Raw genomic sequence first — 20,245 nt, forward strand, 5'->3', positions numbered from 1 at the left:
TTTAAAAAATCTATTTTTTAAATATGTTTTTATCCATTTTATTATTATGATGATTACTTTAAGTATCCAAACACACAATAAGCACAAAACCCAAGTAAGCTGATACCCATACCCTATAGCATTCTTCTTCTTCATTAATTCTTAGGTAATGTTTGGTTCACTGGAATTCCTTAGAATTGGTGGGAATTGGAATCCAATTTCACTATTTTCTCATGTTTAGTTCAAGTTTTCTAAGGGAATTGAAATCCCTCGTGGCTTCAACTTTCCATCAAATGAGGGAAAGTGAATTCTATCCAAGAATTGATAGAATTCAATTCCCTTGTTAGAGGAAATTGAAATTTGACCATACTACCCCATCAATCTTTTGATAACTTATTCATATATTGAATAAAAGTATTTTTTTTATTATTTCGGGTCGGGTCGGTTTCTAATTCATATATTTGGGTCGGGTGAAACTTTATTTTGGTCTGGTCGGGTCGGGTTGGTTTTTTTAAGTATGATATTCGGGTCGGGTCGAGTTCGGGTTTAGGGTGAAAAATACTCGACCCGAAAATATATATAATTTTACCTTATATATTTAGGAATAATTACAATAATACCCCTCTATATATAATTTTTTTCAATTAAGTCACTGTTTTTATTGAATAAAAATAATTTTTTTATTATTTCGGGTCTGGTCGGGTGAAACTTTATTTTGTTCGGGTCGGGTTGGGTTTTTAAAGTGTGATATTTGGGTCGGTCGGGTTTTTTTAAGTGTGATATTCGGGTCGAGTCGGGTTCGGGTTTAGGGTGAAAAAACCAGACCCAACCCGAAAAAAATATATAATTTTACCTTATATATTTAGGAATAATTACAATAATACCCCTATATATAATATTTTTCAATTAAGTCAATGTTTTTATTGAATAAAATATTTTTTATTATTTTGTGTCGTGTCGGGTCGAGTTTCTAATTCATATATTGAATAAAAATAGTTTTGGTATATTTTTTGGTAACTAATTAACATACTCCGATTGGAATGTATCGAAATATTGTTCTATCTTTTGGTAACTTATTAACATATTTTGATTGCGATGATTTTAACTTATGATGTTTATTAATATGATTTTTATAATTTATTAAAATGGATAATCAATCAATAAAATGAAAATTTAATATTTTTTAATTTTTTATAATATATTACTACATGTAAGTTGTAAAACAAATTAAAATAAAGCAAAAAAATAAGAAGGACAATTATGTCATTTTACATTATTGAAATCAAATTCATCTGACATGTCTGCGAACCAAACAGAATATGAAATTGAATTCCAATTCTATTTCCTGCCAACCAAACAGAATATGGAATTTGATTTAAATTCTTGACAGATTTCAATTCCTTCACAGATTCCAATTCCCTCAAAAACATTTCAGCGAACCAAACGCCACCTTAGGGTTTTCGGTCATTACATGCCATCTCAACACCATACTAACCTCATCACAAATATACATGAAAAGAAAATCATAAAACAAACACAATGATCTTTCCTTCTCCCTACTTGTTGATAACGAAATTGTTAGAAACGAAACACAGATTTGTTGTAATCGTAGGCTTACTTTCGATCATTCCAAGGTACACTACTACAAGTGTAAATCTCGAGACCCTTTTCCTATATAAATAATTAACCCTAAATAACCAATCTCCCCCCGCCATCATTTTCATGCACATCGACCCCATAACACAAAAAGAAAACTCTTGGGATTTCCTTGGAAGTCATGAACAGGCGATTCCAACAAGCTTTCAACGCTTTAAAAGAGCATACATGCGTCAACTATGCTAAATTAGCCACCATCGGTGGCCTCGGCAGCGTTGATCTCATCCTCGTAAAGGCCACGGCTCCCACTGACTTGCCTTTGGCGGATAAATACTTCCATCAGCTTCAGAAGATATTCGCCGTGTCACCGCCTTGTTGTCGAGCTTTCTAGCTCAGCTTCGCTCGTCGTTTCGGGAAGACCCGAAGCTGGCGAGTCGCGTTGAAGTGCTTATTCCTCCTTCACCGGCTGCTTCGTTAGTTGCCCGGAGACAGCTCTTTTCGAACCGAACTCTTGATCAACCGATCCAACGGTTCCATCTGCTTGTACCCTTGTCGTTTCCAGGACGTTTCGTCCTCGAATCCCGGAAGTTTCACCATGTTTATCCGGTCGTACGCTCATTTGCTTGACGAAGTCTCCAACGAAGATAATCATCACTCCGGGGTGCCGGAAAGTTCGCCGGATGACGAAACGGAAGAAGTCGGAACGGTGCTCGAGGTGTTGCAACGGATACAAAGCCTGATCGACCGAGTCATCGATTGCCGGCCGACTGGTATAGCAGCCCGAAGCTTCCTGATTCAGACGGCGATGAAACACATCATTCGGGACAGCTTCGTATGCTACACCGTGTTCCGAAAGGACATCGTCATTGTGTTGGAAAACCTGTTCCCGATGCCTTACCGGAGATGCCTATCGGCTTTCGGGATATACAAGAAAGCGGCCTTGCAAGGGAATCAGCTGTGGGAGTTTTATCAATGGTGTAAGCTCATGGGAGTCTGTGGATCCTACGAATACCCATTCGTGGATCGGATCCCATTGATTCAAATCCATGCTCTTGAAATTTTCATCAAAAGCATGTGGGAACAAACAGATGAAGATGATCATCGAGCTTCTTCTTCCTCGTCAACGCCTGAGAAGGTCGATGAAGATGATCATGAAGAAAGGGAGCCGTTGATCCTGCTCGATGATCGTGCACATGATGATGAAACTGAGAACTAGGAAGATATATTGGAAGCTTCAATTGATGGATTCAACGACCACACCCATGGAAGTGGTGGGAAAGAAGAATGGAAGATTGAAGTTCATAATCCTTTCGAGTCTGCAAAATATGTTTTCAGTTACCCTAAATATTCATGGGGAATTTGATTTTGGTTACAACTTTCTTCATTGAGTTCATCAATCCATTACATTAAAAATATGATTATTCTATTCATTTAGGTTTTTAAAATAAATATACTGCGGGCTTGAATTTTTAAATTAAAAATATTTACTTTTTCTAAATATTACTATAATTTTATATAATCACAATTGAATTTGATGATTAAATAAATTGAATAAAGAATCGAATATTTATTTGAATCAATAAATTATCTGAAATTCTTTTCCCATTAATGTAGGATGATTCCAAGGGGTAGTATATGTTTTAAATATTTCCAATCATTTGACAATAAACACTTAAATATTCTATAGATGCTTGAACCTGAAACCTCAAAAAATAACAACTATTATTTTAACCACTAAAATCACTTGATTCCTGTATAAATTATTTTCAATTTTCAATTTATTAATTTGACTTAAAATTATGAATTTACATATAAATTAATTAATTTGATTGTATAAGTTTATAAATAATAATTTAATATTAAAAGATAATAACATATATAATAAAATAAATATCAGAATTTTAGATGTAAAATTTAATCAAAGACTTAATAATAGATTTTCACTAATATAGAAAATAAAAATTATAAAAAATCTCATAATCTTATTTCATCTCGAATCACTACAATTTATTTATAAAGATAATTACTTAATTAAAGAATCATAACAAGAGATATACTCAAATTATGTTTTCTATCCTCAGTTAATATGAAATAGATTATATTTTGGGTAAACTAAACATACAGTACCTAAATAATGAAATAGATTATATATTGGGTAAACTTATATTTCGTTTTAGTACCTAACTTTAGTTTTTTAAATCATATATAATTTTTAATTTTTATTTTATTTTAGTACCATGTCCTTAAAAACTTAACGCAATTAGTGTTTAAACTATCAGTTTGGTTCGTTTTAGTACCTAAAATTTCAATATTTTTAAAAATTAACGTTAAATTTTGAACAATGAAACTAAAATGAAACAAAAAACTAAAATTTAAGTATGGTTTTAAATAAATTAAAAATTTAAGAACTAAAACGGATCAAAACTGATAATTTAGATACTAAATTCATAATTTACCCTTATATTTTTTTACTTTCATTCAAACTAATTCTCTTATATTATCTAAATAATCTTAATTATATAATATTTTTCAAAAATAACATATTTCAGCCCTAAGAGTTTTTCTTTAATCATCATAATCATAACCGACTCAGTCAAAACCTATATATGAGTCAAGTCGTTAAACCCCAAAACCTCGAGTTCAGAGATTCTCAACTTAAAACACTAATAGTAATAAATGAAGTCACTTCAAGTGAAAAAGAAATCCAATTCTTCTTCACCTCTTCACACCAGAAAGTCTTCTTTTTCTCGCTTTACTTTCGATCCAACATATGCACTAAAAACCCAAATCTTTAGATCTCTTTGTTTTTCCTTTTTGATATTAAAACCCATCAATCATCTCGAAGAACACACAGCAAAAGCAAAGGCCAAACATCCATGTTCCAGTCTTCCAGATCTTAGCTAAACTAGACAAAACCGACTCCAATTCTGCCTTCTTTTGCTTTTGCTTTTGCTTTTTCTGTTTGTTGCTTTGTCCCTTAGCTACCCATTTCTTTTCTCATTGCAAATCCTTGAAGGAAACAGTGAATCGTTTTGAGCTATCAGAATTTTGTTTTGTGATTTTTTAAATTTATATACGTTGTAATGCAATCAGGAAACGTAGTTTCATCTGATAAAATGCAGTTTCTAGCGCCTCCAGCTAGAGCTGCTGCCGTCGGAGGAGAAATCCAACAACAGCAGCAATAATGTTCCCCTGACGAGAATGATGGGTTTATCCATTGGTTATGCGGGGAATTCGCCGCCGTCAATGCCATGACCGACTTACTTTGCCATCATCTGCTTGAGATTGGGGAGGCTGGTAAGTATGATGCCGTCATTGTTTCCATTCAGCAGAGGAGATATAGCTGGAATCCCGTGCTCCATATGCAGCAGTACTTTCCGGTCACCGACGTCTCGTGTGCACTCCAACAGGCAGCGTGGAGGCGGAGGCGGAGGCAAAGGCTCCATGATCGAGGGACAGTCGGGGGAAAAAGGAATATAAAAGACTAACCTCTGGGTTCAAGGGAAATAGGGTAGAGCTGGTGTCTAAAGAAATGCCGAACTCTATGGCGGATAGTGATGTGAAATCGACTGTTTCAGAGAGGAATGATGGAGTGGCTGCGAAAGGTGAGGATGTTGAGTGCTGAGGTGGGGAATGTGGAGGATAAATCAGGTTAACTACTTGCTTCATGTTTCTTTCTTTTGTATCTGTTTGCCTCACATTGTGGTGAATCCTGAATTTGTTATCGAATTATACCATGGCTTGTTGTGTAGGTAATTGAAATCTGTATATCTAAAGGATTTTGGGTGTTGAATTGTTGAGTTAGAAACTGTTTACTAGCTTATTCGATCGTGTACTGGTACGAGATATGACTCTTCAAGGATCTTGAACATTATCAATTTTTCTATATCTAAAGAACCTGAAGGATTTTGGGTGTCGATATTGTTGACATTGGAACTGTTTACTACCTTATCCGTAACCCCGACACTCGTGTTGGACCCATATTTGCATATGGGTATGGGAATATGACTCTTTTTAAGTATTTTGTACGAATCCATTTTTGGTCATATGCAGACATGCTTATAGTTGACACTCTCACTTGAGTTTGAGTAACATAGGTTGCCAGATTTGCTTCTTTCTTGGATTAGACATATTATCAGAAGCAAGGAAGTAGCCTTTTTGTTCTTTGATAAAAACTTATATTGGGTGTAGGAGATTAAAGTAATTTTGAACATATATCTTATATCCAACATTGTAACTTGAGTTTCGGATTAGGTATATTATCTGAAACACTTGGAACTCGTTAGTATTTAGTTGTTGTCGCATGTTTGAAACACTCGGAGCTCGGGAATTTTGCTCTCTTTGAATGCATTAGAGTTTTACATTTAGCTCAGTATGTGCTGTTATATTAATTTTCTTTTGCGAATGATCTTTCAGAGAATAACTTACATTCCTCCCAAAGTCAGAATGGAAAGCTGAATCTTGCTACGAGTCCTACAACTTTTGTTGGTAACGAGGTTTTTGATGGAAATATGGCAATTCCTTTGACTTCGATGATAATATATTGTGAAATTCTAGATAAAACAATAGCTTCTTGCTCCTTTTCCCTTATTTTGTTTATACCCCTCATGTGACGATGTTTTTATTATAAGGTCAATGTGGTGGATGGCCTAAAATTGTATGAGGAGCTGTTTGATGAGAAGGAAGTTTCAAATCTCGTTTCATTGGTAAATGATCTTAGGGCTGCAAGGACAAGAGGACAATTTCAAGGCAAGTTCTCCTTTTGGGAACTTCTAGTTGTTTCCTTGATTATGTTAACTCTACCCTCAAGAGTCCGGCTACCATAGGTCGAAGGTGATGGTATTTCTTTTACTAGCATTATGTGACAATTTGACGAGAAACAGATCAGACAGACGTGGCTTTGAAATAACCCATGAAGGGACACGGCTGAGAGATGATTCAATTGGGCCTTCCAATTGCAGAAGCACCTCTAGATGCTGCTGCAGGGACTTCCAAAGGCACGTTTCTATGTATTTAATCTTTCTTTAATGAATGATTTTAATTCCTTTTGAATTTGTTTGAGGTTTAGCAGATTGGACGACGGAAGCCATTCCTGCCTTGCTGCAAGATGCTATTGAACGTTTGGTCGAATTGCAAGTTATGACTGCAAAGCCCGACTCTTGCATCATCGATGTCTATAATGAGGTTGGTAAAGATGGTGCTTCTTGTGGTTTTATACAAAACGAGTTAAGCTTTAAGGATGCAGCTATGGTGGCTTTTTCTTTCTAGGGGGATCATTTGCAGCCTCGCACGTGGCCACCTTGGTTCGGAAAGCCTGTTTGCCTCCTGTTCTTGACTGAGTGCAACATTACTTTCGGAAGGGTAATTGCAGTTGATCATCCCGAGGACTTTCGAGGCTCTCTAAAGCTTTCTCTTGCACCCGGGTAATCGTTTTTCCATTTCCGGATATGAACACATTCGATCCTTAAAAATTTGTGCATGTTTGGAATTTAAGCATTTAGTCGATCCTGAAAACTGGTATTAACGCTTCAAAGATATTTCGAGTTCCATAGGATTCTTTTGTTTTGTTTTATGGTCCTTAGATTGTGTTATTTCCTAACTATCATGCAGATCGCTCCTTGTAATGGAAGGAAATCAGCTGGTTTTGCCAAGCATGCCCTGCCCTCTGTCCAAAACCAACGTATACTTGTTACCTTTACCAAGTATCAACCGAGGAAGTTTGTGTCCGGCAATCAGAGACTTCCTTTACCTATGCTTTCTCAGTCTTCACAGGAGGGTCTGGCACGTAATAGACCGCCCAATCATTTCCGACCTGCTGCCGGTCCCAAGCATTATGCAGTGGTACCAACAACTCAGCCACAAACTCCACCTCCGAATGGTGTTCGACCTTTCTTTGTGCCTGCTCCAGTTGCTCCTGCAATTCCTTTCCCGGCACCGGTTCCCATCCCACCTGGTATGACCACTTGGCCGGCTCCTCCTCCAAGGCATCCTCCACCTCATCAACCTGTTTCCAGCACCGGAGTATTCCTACCTCCACCAGGCTCCGATAATTCATCACAGCTGGTCCTGGAACAAAGCTCGTATGGAAAATCGCAAAACCAAGACTGCACGGTGGTTTAGATAGAAACATTGAGGTCAAATGGTCCATGCAAATTTAAACACATTTTAGTAATCAATATTCGACCGATATTAATTTTTTGAGCTCCTCGTTAATAAAAACTTCAAATATAGATAATATACGTAATGGATCTCAATATGCTGGTACTGCATTACGAAGCCTGGGCTACATTATCATTTTTCAAGGATTTTCCCAGGAAAAGTTTCAATTTTTCTCAGCTCTCCAAGTGCATTTGAAACTAAAACATTACAAGATTGGGGGAAAAAAGAGATCGCTATTTTCCTTTTCGAATGATTTAATCTTGGTCGAATTGCTTAAGCATTTGAGAAATGACAAGAGTCTGAGATGGTGGAATTGGAGGAGGAGCATGCTTTCCGATAAGAGGCTCCGCCGATACGTTGTTGTCACAGGTGAGCATGTGATGCCTTTTACGTATCGCTCTTACCGGTGGCTCCGCCGCCGTCACTGCCACATTTCTGTTATTCACCATCTTCGGTTGCTCCGATCTCTTCCACGAACTCTCTGCTGCGACCCTTTCTTCGTGCGCTTTTCCACCCTTCAAAAAACAATACATACTTCAAATATCATAAGGAAATGATTATTCTAAAGCAAAACCGCCATTACTGATTACCAATGATTGCAAAGTAAAAGTGTCACGTACACCCATGGAAGAAGAAGAAGCAGACATGGGGCATTTCACAGGCCGATCTTCATCTTGAGGTTCCACGGGATGTTCGACGGGCCAGAAGAAATCGACGTCCAATTCCACAGCATTCGGTTGCCGGAGGATGTCCATGTCCATTCCACCACCGTCGAGTCCCGACTCCCAGCTCCGCCGCCTCAGAGGAACTCCACTTTCCTTTATATCGAGAGAAGGGAATTGTGGGGAGAAACAAGAGGGAGTGAAGCTCATGGCACCGATGGAGACAGGAAAATCTTACTTTGTATCGTAACGGCGAGAGATATAACGGAAAATAAAGAAGAAGAAAAAGAAGAGAAAGGGAGCATCAAAAGAAGCACAAGCAAAGACAAAGAGAGAGACAAGCCCGTGTGGGATCGGTTGTACAGTTATACACCATCAAAGGTCCCTCCCGAGAAATATATTATAGAATAAAGGGTAAATTACGTGTTTAGATCTAAATTATTAGTTTTGGTTCGTTTTGCTATCTAAACTTTTAGTTTTTTCAAATATACTTAAGGTTGCGTTTTTATTTCATTTTAGTACTCGACGTTAAAGACTAATGGACAGACTTATGGTTGTCATGTCTACGGTCGTCATATCCATCGGCCAATGAAGCTCAAACTTTTCAGTCTGTAACTTTTTGATCCACCGAATGTGATTCTGACATCTGTTTTATCGAAAAATATATCAATCTCTCTAAATTGATGATGAACTCTTCAACTTCTTCATCCTCCGATCTCCTTCATCAACTGTCTGATGAGTCTAAAACTGGACTATATTGGTCTACTTGTTATTCTCTTGTGATCCACCGTTCGGATTGTCGTCAGTCCACCTATGCCCCGTCAACCCGTCCATTAAGTTTTTAAAGGTGAGTTACTAAAATGAAACAAAAACTAAACGTTAGTTATGTTTTTTTAAAAAAATTAAAAGTTTAAGTACTAAAACATACTAAAATTAATAGTTTATGTACTAAATATGCAATTTACCTTAGAATAAACTACATCATATATATTAAATGTTACAAAATATTCATTAAACTTTATCAAACTATTAAAAATGATCAGTAAATTGACCCAAGAACTTTAAACATTCCAAATTCGTTCCTAAACTATGACCCTCATTCTATATGTCTCCAAACTTTTAAATGATCAAATTTCATCCCCAAACTATCGAATGATTTTGGGTAAGTTATTGGAATGTTCAACTCTTGGGGGGCTAATTTATAACAAGGGTCATAGTTTGAGGACATTATTTGTTGAGTCCGTCGACTATAAAGTGTTACTTTGTTGAGTCCGTCGACTACTAAAAGTTACAAAATGGTCACCAACTATTCATTATGTTTCAAACTCCTCTTTTTCTGTTAAAAAATTATGGTATTCTAAGTTGAACGTTGACTTGTTGATTATGATATAATAAAATTTTATCTCATTATTTCAAACGACTATTATATTTCAATCATCACATTAACGTCCGACCTAGACAACCATCAATTTTTTAACGGGAAATGACGAGTTTGAGACATAATGAATAGTCGAATGACCATTTTATAATTTTTAATATTTGAGGGACTTAACAAAATAACATTATATAATCAGATGATCGTCTTGTAACTTTTAATAGTCGAGTAAATTAATAAAACAATACTCTATAGTCGATGGACCATTTGTGTACTTTACCCCAAATTAAATCGGTTAAAATCATAAATATATGTGTTCGTATTATGAACAGTTTACGTATTAGAAAACATCCTTAACTAAAACAACATTGTATCACTACAACAAAATAGGGCTATAGCGGCATTTTTTCAATCATATAGCGACGTTTTTAAGCGCCGCAAAAAGTATTCCTGACAGAAACAAAAGCACCGCAAAAATGCCACAAACATTAGAGGTGTTTGTAAATGGAAAACGCCACAATAGGTTCTTACTTTTAGCGGCGTTTGTTTTCAAAACGCCGTAACAAGTGTGGAAATTTAGCGGCTTTTTGTACAAATGCCGCAACAGATTATGACATATAGCGGCATTGTATAAACGCCGCTAAAGGTTATGATATTCAACTGTGTTTTTTGTATAAACGCTGCAATAGGTTATTATATTTAGCGGCGTTTTTTCTATAAAGGTTATGATATTTAACGACATTTTTTATATAAACGCCGCAAATGTGTACTCCTCATTTTTCATCCTTAAACTTTGTTAATCAAGAATCATTTACAAATGTTCATTTTATACTCTTTATTGCCCAAATTTAACATATCGTGTAACAGTTAACATCCAATAACAACCTTGATATGTCTCAAATTAAGTACTTAAAACATAAATAAATAAAGTTTACAAACCATTCAAGTAATGTAGTTCAACATTAAGTCAAATGTAATATAGTTCAACATTAAGTGAAATGTATATCGTTCAACAACTATAATAAACTGAGCATGAACCTAACAATCACCTAGGGTGGTGAATTTCACAGTTTTAATTGCTGCATCATCTGCTTCACATCTTCAAGTTGTTTTTGAAGTTAATCATATTTTAGCTGATATGTTGTTTCTCTCTCTTCTCTCGCTTCTCGTTCTGCTTTTCTATCTCCAACTTCGGCTTTTACTTGTGCAAAATTTTCATCCATCTCAGTCATCTATTGTTTCAATCGAATAACTTCTGATTGAGAAGATTGACTCTGTGATGGCATGTACTGAGACGAACTGAATCCAAAATATTTGGATGGGGTAACGAATGATCCCTGGCAACGAACTCGACCATATCTTTCAGGACCAAAAACTTCAGCAATAACTTGATTTTCAATCTCATCCACATTGTTGGAACCATGACATGAAGTTGTCGATTCATACTCAATCATTTTATTATTCAATTTCCCCAAAGAAACAATTAAGAATTTAGAATAAATTCAAACGTTATTTAAAATAAAAATGTTCTACTATAAATATAAGTATAACATAATTCGTTACCCTTTCCGATTAACCTGCAACGATCACGATTTCCAACTCTACTGCTGAAACAACAGGACAATGATGAACTTCCACGCCAGATTATACTACGTCAAGTGAATCACCTACGACGATCACACGATTCACCTCGCCGACGTTAATTTGGCCAACGGCAATTGCGGCCCACCGTACCGATCGTTATCGATGGGGAAGATCGAAATGGATGATCGATACATGTCGGTTAATATTAGTTACTCGTATACTATAAGCTATGTTCGATGTTCTTCGAACGATACCAACAATTTGGTTGGTGACAACAGAGTACCATGTTTGAGTCAAAATTCATCTGATGTTTATGTCAATATGAGTTGGTCTCGATTGACCTCGTCCGATGTCCCGAAAACATGTAAGGTCATCGATGCAGTGCCTACTATTACGAAGAACCGTTACCGGAGTACGTCTCCTATAAAACGGCATTGAAGATGCAGGAATTAGGATTTCGGATGAGATGGTCCGTTGAGTGTCGAGATTGAAGGTGGCATTGTTAGATATTAAGCCTCAAAATATACTGTTGGATGAGAATCTCAGACCCAGAGTTTCAGATTTCGGGCCAGCGATATTGTACCCGAACAAGCATGATTTCATGACATTGTACGGAAAAAGTGAAACAATGGGGTATACGGCACCTGAATTGATGATTTCAAGGCCATGTTATGCAAATCCGATGTTTACAGTTCCGGAATGATGATGCTAGAAATGGCATGCGGAAGAAGGCATGTAGACGTCGATGCAATCAATTCGAGCAAAGTGCATTTTCCTAACTGGGTCTATGAACTAAAGGAGAGGGGAGATTTAGAGTTCGAGAACCTGACAGAAAGTGGTGTATTAATAGCCCAAAAGTTGTTCATAATCGGATTATGGTGCACTCAAACTCCACCATCGGATCGCCCCTCCATGACCAGAGTCCTGGAAATGTTACAAACGAACCTCGATGATCTGGAAATGCCTCCCAAACCAGTCTTGGCTGAATACCTGTGTGAAACAACACCAGAGTCCGAAAGAGATGCTATTACCTGAGACAGTGGAGAGAAGCTCGTAGTAATATCAAAGCATTTCTCCACTACAATTCTTTCAACTTGCTACTGTAACTCACCATTAAAGCTCTTCACCAGTCTAAGCTTTCATATGTACTTCGTTTGTATATGTTCTTCACAAACTCGTATAACGAACACTTCCCTAATTTGACAAAAATCTGCAGCTTCTTCGATTCTTACAGCAGATTTGACATGGCTAAATTCTCGTTGGCATATGGCTAAATCCTAGGCTATCAACAACTATATTCCTCGGAAAAAAAACACACACCTAGGGATGACAGTGGATCTGATATCGGAAAATTTGAAACATACAGTAAATTTAACATATGAAAGATGTTGGAACAACATATCAAACGATAAGACTTTCAAAAAGTTTAAACATAAATGCAAAAATGTCATACATGTCGGTTAAAAGATAGCAAGGGAAAGCAGGGATTGGCTGCCAGTCTTTAATCAGACTTTCCAGGTGACCGAAAGGGGGTTATCCGAACAAGATCCGGCAAACAAAAACTCATTCGAAAATTAAAAGTCTGTGACCGGAATAAATGGATGTTCTTAAAGCATAAGCATAAAAGAAAAACTACAGAGTTTGAAAGAACCACGGTGGCCACATGAGTATATACAAGTGAAGCAGACCATAAGTGATGAAGCTCAACTATCATTACCACGGAGTTTAAAGCTACCTAATAGTGACAAACTTGTTGGTACCGTGTCTTGCCCAATGGCTCCTCAAATCAATTGGATTACTAAAGTTATAATTTTCAGCTGCGAGTTTCTCGAGGAGCTTCTTGAATGCCCCCTGACTCATTTTCCGGCCAGCTATCCTTGCACCACGCCTTTTGGTGCTCATTGGCAACGGATACATGGAAACGTTTGTGGTACAACAAGCAGATTGCCAACCACCACAGCCCCATCGATAACATTGCTGAGGGGTTCCAGTGCAGGAGCAAACCGGAATCGGAATACCTGAAATATCCATGTCGAACCCATTTATTTGAAAATCGATACTCTTCTTTGCTGGCTTCGAACGTTGAACTGTAGAATTGGCATTTTCATTTGGCTTCCTAGGCTTTTTGGCCTTTGGCATCTTAGGGACAGCCCCATCTTGCCTTTTCCTCGGCTGAACACCATCCTTACTAGCTGGCAGCTCTTCGACTCTACTCACCACCATCTCATCTCTTGTTGAAGAATCAGGTGGTGGCTGCAAATTCGACAATGAATGAGCTGTCGAGGTTTCAGGAAGAATGCCATAACTGGGGCCAGTGGCCGGAAACACGCTAAAAAGCTTCTCTCTATCATTAGTCCAACTATTCCGAACATAATTCATGGGGATATGTGCCTCAGAAACAACACAATCCCGAGGGTGAAAGGCTGCATTGGTAGTAACCATGAGATTGGGGTCACGACCGGTAATAAAGGGCTTCGTGTCCCGTTCAACCATGCTCGACATTAGCTGCAGACCGAGATGTCCTTTAAAGGACGGTTCATAGTAACCCCAATTACGCATATTTAACACATCATCATCCATGAAGCTACATATAGTTAAACAACACAACAGAATTATTAACCTTTTCCCACGATTCAAATTATTCCATCAACGCCATTCAAATACCGACGAATAATGCATACAAAATAGAAGCTAAATTGAAAGAAAAAAAAGGAAACATCAAAACAGAGTCCAAGGCTTCAACAATGAAATGCGTTGCGGTTACATGACGGGAGATCAGATCCAATTACATACAAAGATAGATAACGATCACACAAACAACATCAAAAAATTCAAATGACAAATAATCTGTTTGATTCCTGAGAAAACAAATGGAAAAAAAATTTAAGCTAAATTTCAAGAGGGAATATCCACATTTTCGCACATCCAGTATATAGAAGATATGGGAGAAAAAATAAGATTCCAAAGAAGCAAAAATGGAAATCTAATGATACCAATATAGAAAAAAATTGGAAACTTTCAGATTCAAACTATGTTATAATTGCCCACATTTTCCCAACATCAAAACTTTCCATGCATCAAAACCCATAATCAGATCTACTAAATAAGGCATACAAAACACAAAAACAAAATATTTATGGGGAAAATTGAATCTTTGGTGTTTTAGGATTTCAAATTGGGAACTTCATCAGAACCCTAGACCTAATTCAAAATCCCACCATCAAAGCTCAAATCAAACAAACAAATGATAAATAAACAAAATATATTAATAGTGTAACAAATGAGTTGGGACCCATAATTCCAAAAAAATAATTAGAAAAGGGAAAGCAATGAGAGATAAAGAAGCCACCAAATGGAAAATAAAATAAAAGGAATGAAAGGGAGATTTAAGTGAGAGGAAAGATAAAATCTTACTTTGGGATGTAGTCCGTGTAGATGGATCTTTAGGGCTTGCCCTTTCTGGAGAGAGAAAGAGGAGAGAGAAAGAGGAGAGAGAAAACTCAGAGGAAAAAATAACTAAAAAGAGATAAGAGAGAGAGAGATATGAGAAAATTAAAGGGAAACTATGAAAGAGAAAGGGAGAAAGGAAAGAGACTAAAGTATAAAGAGATAAAATAAACATTTAGGATTTCAGATATTTTTGTTTGATAACTTTTGGATAAATTATACTATTTCTCATTGAACTTTAATTTATTTCTTAATTTATTCATCAAACTTTAAATTTTTTTAATTTATTCACTGAACTTTAAAATTATTCTTATTTTGGTCACTATATCATTAAGTAATCAACGACGTAATTTTATATCTCTAAAAGAAATGAAATTTAAATCAAAACGGTGTAATTTTAGTTTAAATTACAAAAATATATATATTTTTTCTTTTCTATCCCTTTTCTTCTTTCTTCATTCAAAAAAAATCTCCTTAAAGAATATGCCATCCTTAACCCCAAAGGCTCACAACTTTACATCTCTTCCTTCAATTTGATCTTTACTCTCAAAACCCAATCGATGAGAGCATCGAGATGATGTTGGGATGAAGCAGAGGTCGGAACTCATAAAAGATTCGATGATTGATGCTGTTGGAGAGATCAAAAAGGGAAGGGAAATGGTGGAGAGATTTTGAGCAATGGCAGTGGAGAAATTTAAGAATTTTTATTTTTATTTTAAATATTACATGTCATAATTAAATATTAATAAAAATATATATCATTGTGATATATTCATAAAAAAGTCACATCATCCGGTTGTTACAAATTTAACGGTGAAGTGAGTAAAATAATTTAATTCGTAAAGTTTAATGAACATGATATAAAAATTGAAAGTTGAGTGAATAAAAAAGGGAACGGTGTAATTTACCCAGACTTTTTTTTATTGCTATTGTACTTGGATTTATGATTAAAAAGTTAAATTTAGTGTGAATAAACTTAAAATAGTGAAATTTTATTATATTGTTTATTTCAAAGAAAAATTAAAGTTAAGATTAATAAGATATAAATTTTGTTTAGTATATTTTATTAATACGAGCTAAATACAAGATAATATTAGTTTAAAGATAATTATTAATCATTTGATATTGAATATTAAACTCGTAAATATTCAAGTTACTCAAATCCGATATCTCAAAGAATAAAAAAAAACTTTTACCATAGAAGTCGTTTAATTAATAAAAAATTTAATTTTATTAAAAGTATATTCTAAAAATAATAAAATACTAAAATAGATGAGATACAATTGAAGATTTTTTCAAAATAAATGTTTAAAACTTTTAATATTTCATAAATATTTTCATCATTTTATATTTTATTATATGTTAGTTTGTAAAAAAAAACGTTCAAAGTCGTTTGTGGTGGACATCAAAGTGCAGGTAAGATAAATCAAAGGGTAGGATACGAACATTTTATGCTTAAGTATGGGCCCACGTTTCATGCTCATGTCGGGGATAAATCAAAGGTTAACTACATCAAATGTCCCCAAATAATTCTGTAGGTTTTAAATTGGTATCTAAACTTTAAACAATTTTATTTGAGTCCTAAGAATATCAACAAGATCTTTTCACCAATCTAACCATTAATTTAGACATCAAATACCAATATTCCTCTATAAATACAGGAAGGAAGATGACATGTCATTCCTTAACACTTCCCTCGTATGTTCTCTAATACTAGACCCTACTCATTTCGAGTTTGCTAACACAATTGTTAAAATCTCGACGTTTGCGGCTCTCTACATACGATATGAACTGCCACGAGAATCACCCCAACACTCAACCCAAGCAATAGTTTTCGGAAAGTTCGAAACGTGTGTGACATTATATTTTGTTTGGAACTTGTATATGATGCTCTAATTGAAGGTGTGACAAGCTTCTATATGTTTTAATGGTTAAATATAGTGACAAAATTATGATACATGGAAAATAACAAAAGAATACATAGTCATGCGATAATATACGGCGGAGGCAATTTGCCTCACATCATACAAATGTGTGCAAAAAGTTCCCTTCCTAACATAATGCACATAACATCAAGAAGAACTTGAACATGTGCAGAAAATTTTACAAGTTCTATCAAGTGCATGCAACGAAACTCCAAGTTTAATTTATTCATGCAATCACCTCTAAAAAGCTGCTGCATTTAACAAGCTGAAATTTGCATTCCGACATCTTCTGTTAAGTGTCTGCAATGAAACTCAAATTTCAACCCGATTGGTTCATCCGACATCTTCCATTAAGTGCAGACACTTAAACTCAAAGTTTAACCTAACTGATTCATGCAATCACCTTCATATAACGGCAGCCACAAGCTTACGGATTCGAATTCCAATGTCTTCTATTTAGTGCATGCAGTGAAACTCAAAGTTTAGTTCAATTGGTTCAGGAAATCACCTTTGAAAAATGACACCTAATAGGTAGGCCTGTAAATGAACTGAACGTTCAGTGAACCGTTCGTGAACCGTGCGGCGGGAAGTTCGTTTATGTGCGTTTATTTATTAAATGAACGAACATGAACAAGATTTTGTGTTCGTTTAATTAAATGAACGAACATGAACATAAGTCTCGTTCGTTCATTTACGTTCGGTTATGTTCGTTTATGTTCGTTCGGTTATGTTCATTTATGTTCATTCATTTATGTTTAACCCAATCTTCTTAAATCAATTTTGGTGACCAATTTGTAAGTATCTTAAAAATATTAATTAATCTGATATTCTGATGACCAACTCCATAATTAAGCCAATTTTATTTGGAGATTAAATTCAATATGTTAACCCGTGAGGCACCTCGCACCTATATTCATTTCCCCCCTTTTTTTCCCAAACTCTAGTGTTTACTGGAGAGTGTAGACGATTGCTGAAAGCTTCAAAACAAGTTATATTATAGTGCAATCTGAAGTTTTACAGGTATATTTTCATCTCTTTCTCTGTTTTATTTGACTTAATAGTTGATATATAAAGTTATTGCGGGTATCTTCACATCTAAAACTCAAGAAACATCATAATTCTTTCTAGAAATAGATAGGAAGATAAAGGTAACAATCGAAAATATATGAACATCAGCAAAGAGAAAAATATAGAATTTGCTAGAAAACAAAACAAATGTTTCTATGCAATTTCTAAAAAGAGTGTAATAGCGGAAGTAATGGGTTTTCTAGGAAGAACCCATTAATAAGTAGAAAATACACTTTAACAATGAACTTTTGTTTTCATAGTTCTTGTGTGACCTTTAGTTGTGGAGTAGACTTTAGGTACATTAAAATTTTGAATGGTAGTTTAGCAATAATATCAGTTACGATATGTAGCATCGAAGGGATTTCGGATCTATGTTATTGCCTTGTAGTCCAATTTGTACCGTTCGAAATCTTCATGCTGTTAAATTTTCTACTCTGCCAACGGAAATGACCATTATTAACAAACCTCACTAAAGTCTGATATTGATATCACAAAACTTTTAGCCGATGAATTTATTAGAATAAAGTAGTCGAAAATGATTGTTCATATATAATCATGGACCACTAAGATAAATGTTATAGCGTTAGATTAAAGTCATGTGAATCATTTAATATCTTTAAAAGATCGATCGAAATATTTGATATCTTCAAACATTTCATTACTGCTAATCAGCTCTTACGCTATTTATCACTGTAGATTTGGTTGATTTGCATTGTCGACTATCTTTCATGAAAGAACAATGGAAGGTAGGGTCTCCAACGTTTATGTTCGTTTATGTTCGTGTTCATTTATGTTCGTGTTCGTTTATGTTCGTGGTCGTTTATGTTCGTTTATTTATTAAATGAACGAACATGAACAAGTTATATTCCTTAATAAACGAACATGAACAAAAAAAAATTTGTTCGTTTATGTTCGTGTTCGTTTATGTTCGTTTATTTATTAAATGAACGAACATGAACATACCTCCGTTCGTGTGCGTTCGGTTCGTTTACAGGCTACTAATAGGTGTCTAAAGATCAAATTCCAGCATCTTCTATTAAGTGCATGCAGTAGATCTTGAAGCTTAACTTGATTGGTTCATGCAATCACCTTTAAAAAAAATGGCATCCGACAGGTTTGAAGTTTGAATTCTTAACAGATGTAACTTTTTTTCTCGTATCCTCAAACTGCAATTTTCTATTGTAGGCTTCTACGACAGAAACAATGCCTCCAAATAATCATCAACGTAAGCTAAGCATGGCCAGTGACCGGTTCTAATACGAACTAAAGTTGAAGTATCACTTACTTCCATTTGGAACAAGAGATGGAACTTCGGGGGGAAATCAAGACGTAAATGCAACCCGTACTTCTTTTGCCGATGTTTAACTGGCTTTCCTGCTCGTCTTCATTTTCGACAAAAGTAAGATAGAGAGGCATCGTGTATTGATTGGTAACTGACGAGGTAGCATCAAGCAAAAGGCCTGGGAGGTCATCTTTCTATATGATGTCCTTGATAATTCCTCTATCCTTTACCATCTTAACAAGACGCTCACCACTTACGCTTACTACAAATGGTGCCAGATAACGTTCGGTAGCATGAATTAGTGAATCCGGAGGAATTTCAAGCAGCTTCACAGATTTCGTTCCATTGACAGCTGCAAACCCCTTGCCATTTTTTAGGGGGAAAGTCTCCCGCCCGCTGTTGGAAGTAGTGCCACATGCGTCCCACAAAGCATTGAACAAGTCTGAGTAATAATCAGGTAAAATATCTTACCTTGTGTCTGGTGGGGAGATAGCTTTGAGAAATAAGTCTTCAATGCCCACCATAATACTTTGCAGCTGGCCGGTGATGATCTGACCATCTTCCCCGTTTGTTTCGATGAAAACATCAATCACACCAGGTGTAGGCTCACGTGGTTCCAGCTCAATCATTGCAGGGGCTTTATAGATCTATTCACCAAAATCATCGTTCGTAGCAACGATGTCTAGTGAATCAGTTCCAGCGGGTAAATAACCACTCACCGTAGGTTGACCGAGAAGAAAAGGTGTACGACAAGGTGGTATAGACCGATACTGAGCCAGTGATGAAAATTTCAACACCGTTGCATATATGGCAGGGAGGGAATCTACACCATGTAACCCATTCTTTGAGGACTCACCTCCCCGTACATGATTGAAAGGCTCTGACTCAAATCTCAAATAGCATGGAATTTTAACCTTAAGCCCTCGCATATGTCTAAAATCAGGAGAAATGTCTAAAATTTAATATACTTAGCTATTTTTATTGGACAAAAACCTCAACAATTGTAATCAATAATTTTTCATCTGAATAAGAAGTCACGACCATGACCTTTCTCTGTTCAATATTGATCACAAATTATTCTACCTAAATTTATTATGATAATTTATTTAACTTTATATTACAATGATTGAGCTATTTAAATCTAAATTTATTATGATAGTTTATTTAA

At 35.7% G+C, this 20,245-nt stretch overlaps 4 protein-coding genes and 1 pseudogene across 5 annotated transcripts; 3 read left to right on the plus strand and 2 right to left on the minus strand.

Annotated features, from left to right (window-relative positions):
- The first annotated feature begins 1,756 nt into the window (after positions 1-1,756).
- Positions 1,757-2,791, plus strand: LOC120115956 (putative clathrin assembly protein At1g03050). The gene is made up of 2 exons (XM_039136560.1): positions 1,757-1,936; positions 2,054-2,791. The coding sequence occupies exons 1-2, from the start codon at positions 1,757-1,759 to the stop codon at positions 2,789-2,791; spliced, it is 918 nt and encodes a 305-aa protein (XP_038992491.1).
- Positions 2,792-6,211: 3,420 nt separating this feature from the next.
- Positions 6,212-7,695, plus strand: LOC120115957 (annotated as a pseudogene).
- Positions 7,696-7,791: 96 nt separating this feature from the next.
- On the minus strand, positions 7,792-8,705 carry LOC120115834. Of its 2 annotated transcripts, none has more exons than XM_039136437.1 (2): positions 8,325-8,705; positions 7,792-8,249 (listed from the first exon to the last, which is right to left on the minus strand). In XM_039136437.1, the coding sequence occupies exons 1-2, from the start codon at positions 8,604-8,606 to the stop codon at positions 7,989-7,991; spliced, it is 543 nt and encodes a 180-aa protein (XP_038992368.1). In that variant the 5' UTR covers positions 8,607-8,705; the 3' UTR covers positions 7,792-7,988. The 2 variants fall into 2 exon arrangements, with proteins under 2 accessions (XP_038992368.1, XP_038992369.1); XM_039136438.1 differs by having other exon boundaries at positions 8,355-8,704.
- Positions 8,706-12,021: 3,316 nt separating this feature from the next.
- Positions 12,022-12,390, plus strand: LOC120115958 (LEAF RUST 10 DISEASE-RESISTANCE LOCUS RECEPTOR-LIKE PROTEIN KINASE-like 2.2). Its single transcript, XM_039136561.1, has one exon. The coding sequence runs from the start codon at positions 12,022-12,024 to the stop codon at positions 12,388-12,390; it is 369 nt and encodes a 122-aa protein (XP_038992492.1).
- Positions 12,391-12,766: 376 nt separating this feature from the next.
- On the minus strand, positions 12,767-14,861 carry LOC120115833 (protein BASIC PENTACYSTEINE2-like). The gene is made up of 2 exons (XM_039136436.1): positions 14,770-14,861; positions 12,767-13,939 (listed from the first exon to the last, which is right to left on the minus strand). Exon 2 carries the CDS (start codon positions 13,933-13,935, stop codon positions 13,087-13,089), a length of 849 nt encoding a protein of 282 aa, XP_038992367.1. The 5' UTR covers positions 13,936-13,939; positions 14,770-14,861; the 3' UTR covers positions 12,767-13,086.
- Positions 14,862-20,245: the final 5,384 nt, after the last annotated feature.

The sequence above is a fragment of the Hibiscus syriacus genome, unplaced genomic scaffold, assembly GCF_006381635.1.
Source record: "Hibiscus syriacus cultivar Baekdansim isolate YM2019G1 unplaced genomic scaffold, ASM638163v2 tig00110279_pilon, whole genome shotgun sequence".
NCBI lineage: Eukaryota > Viridiplantae > Streptophyta > Magnoliopsida > Malvales > Malvaceae > Hibiscus > Hibiscus syriacus.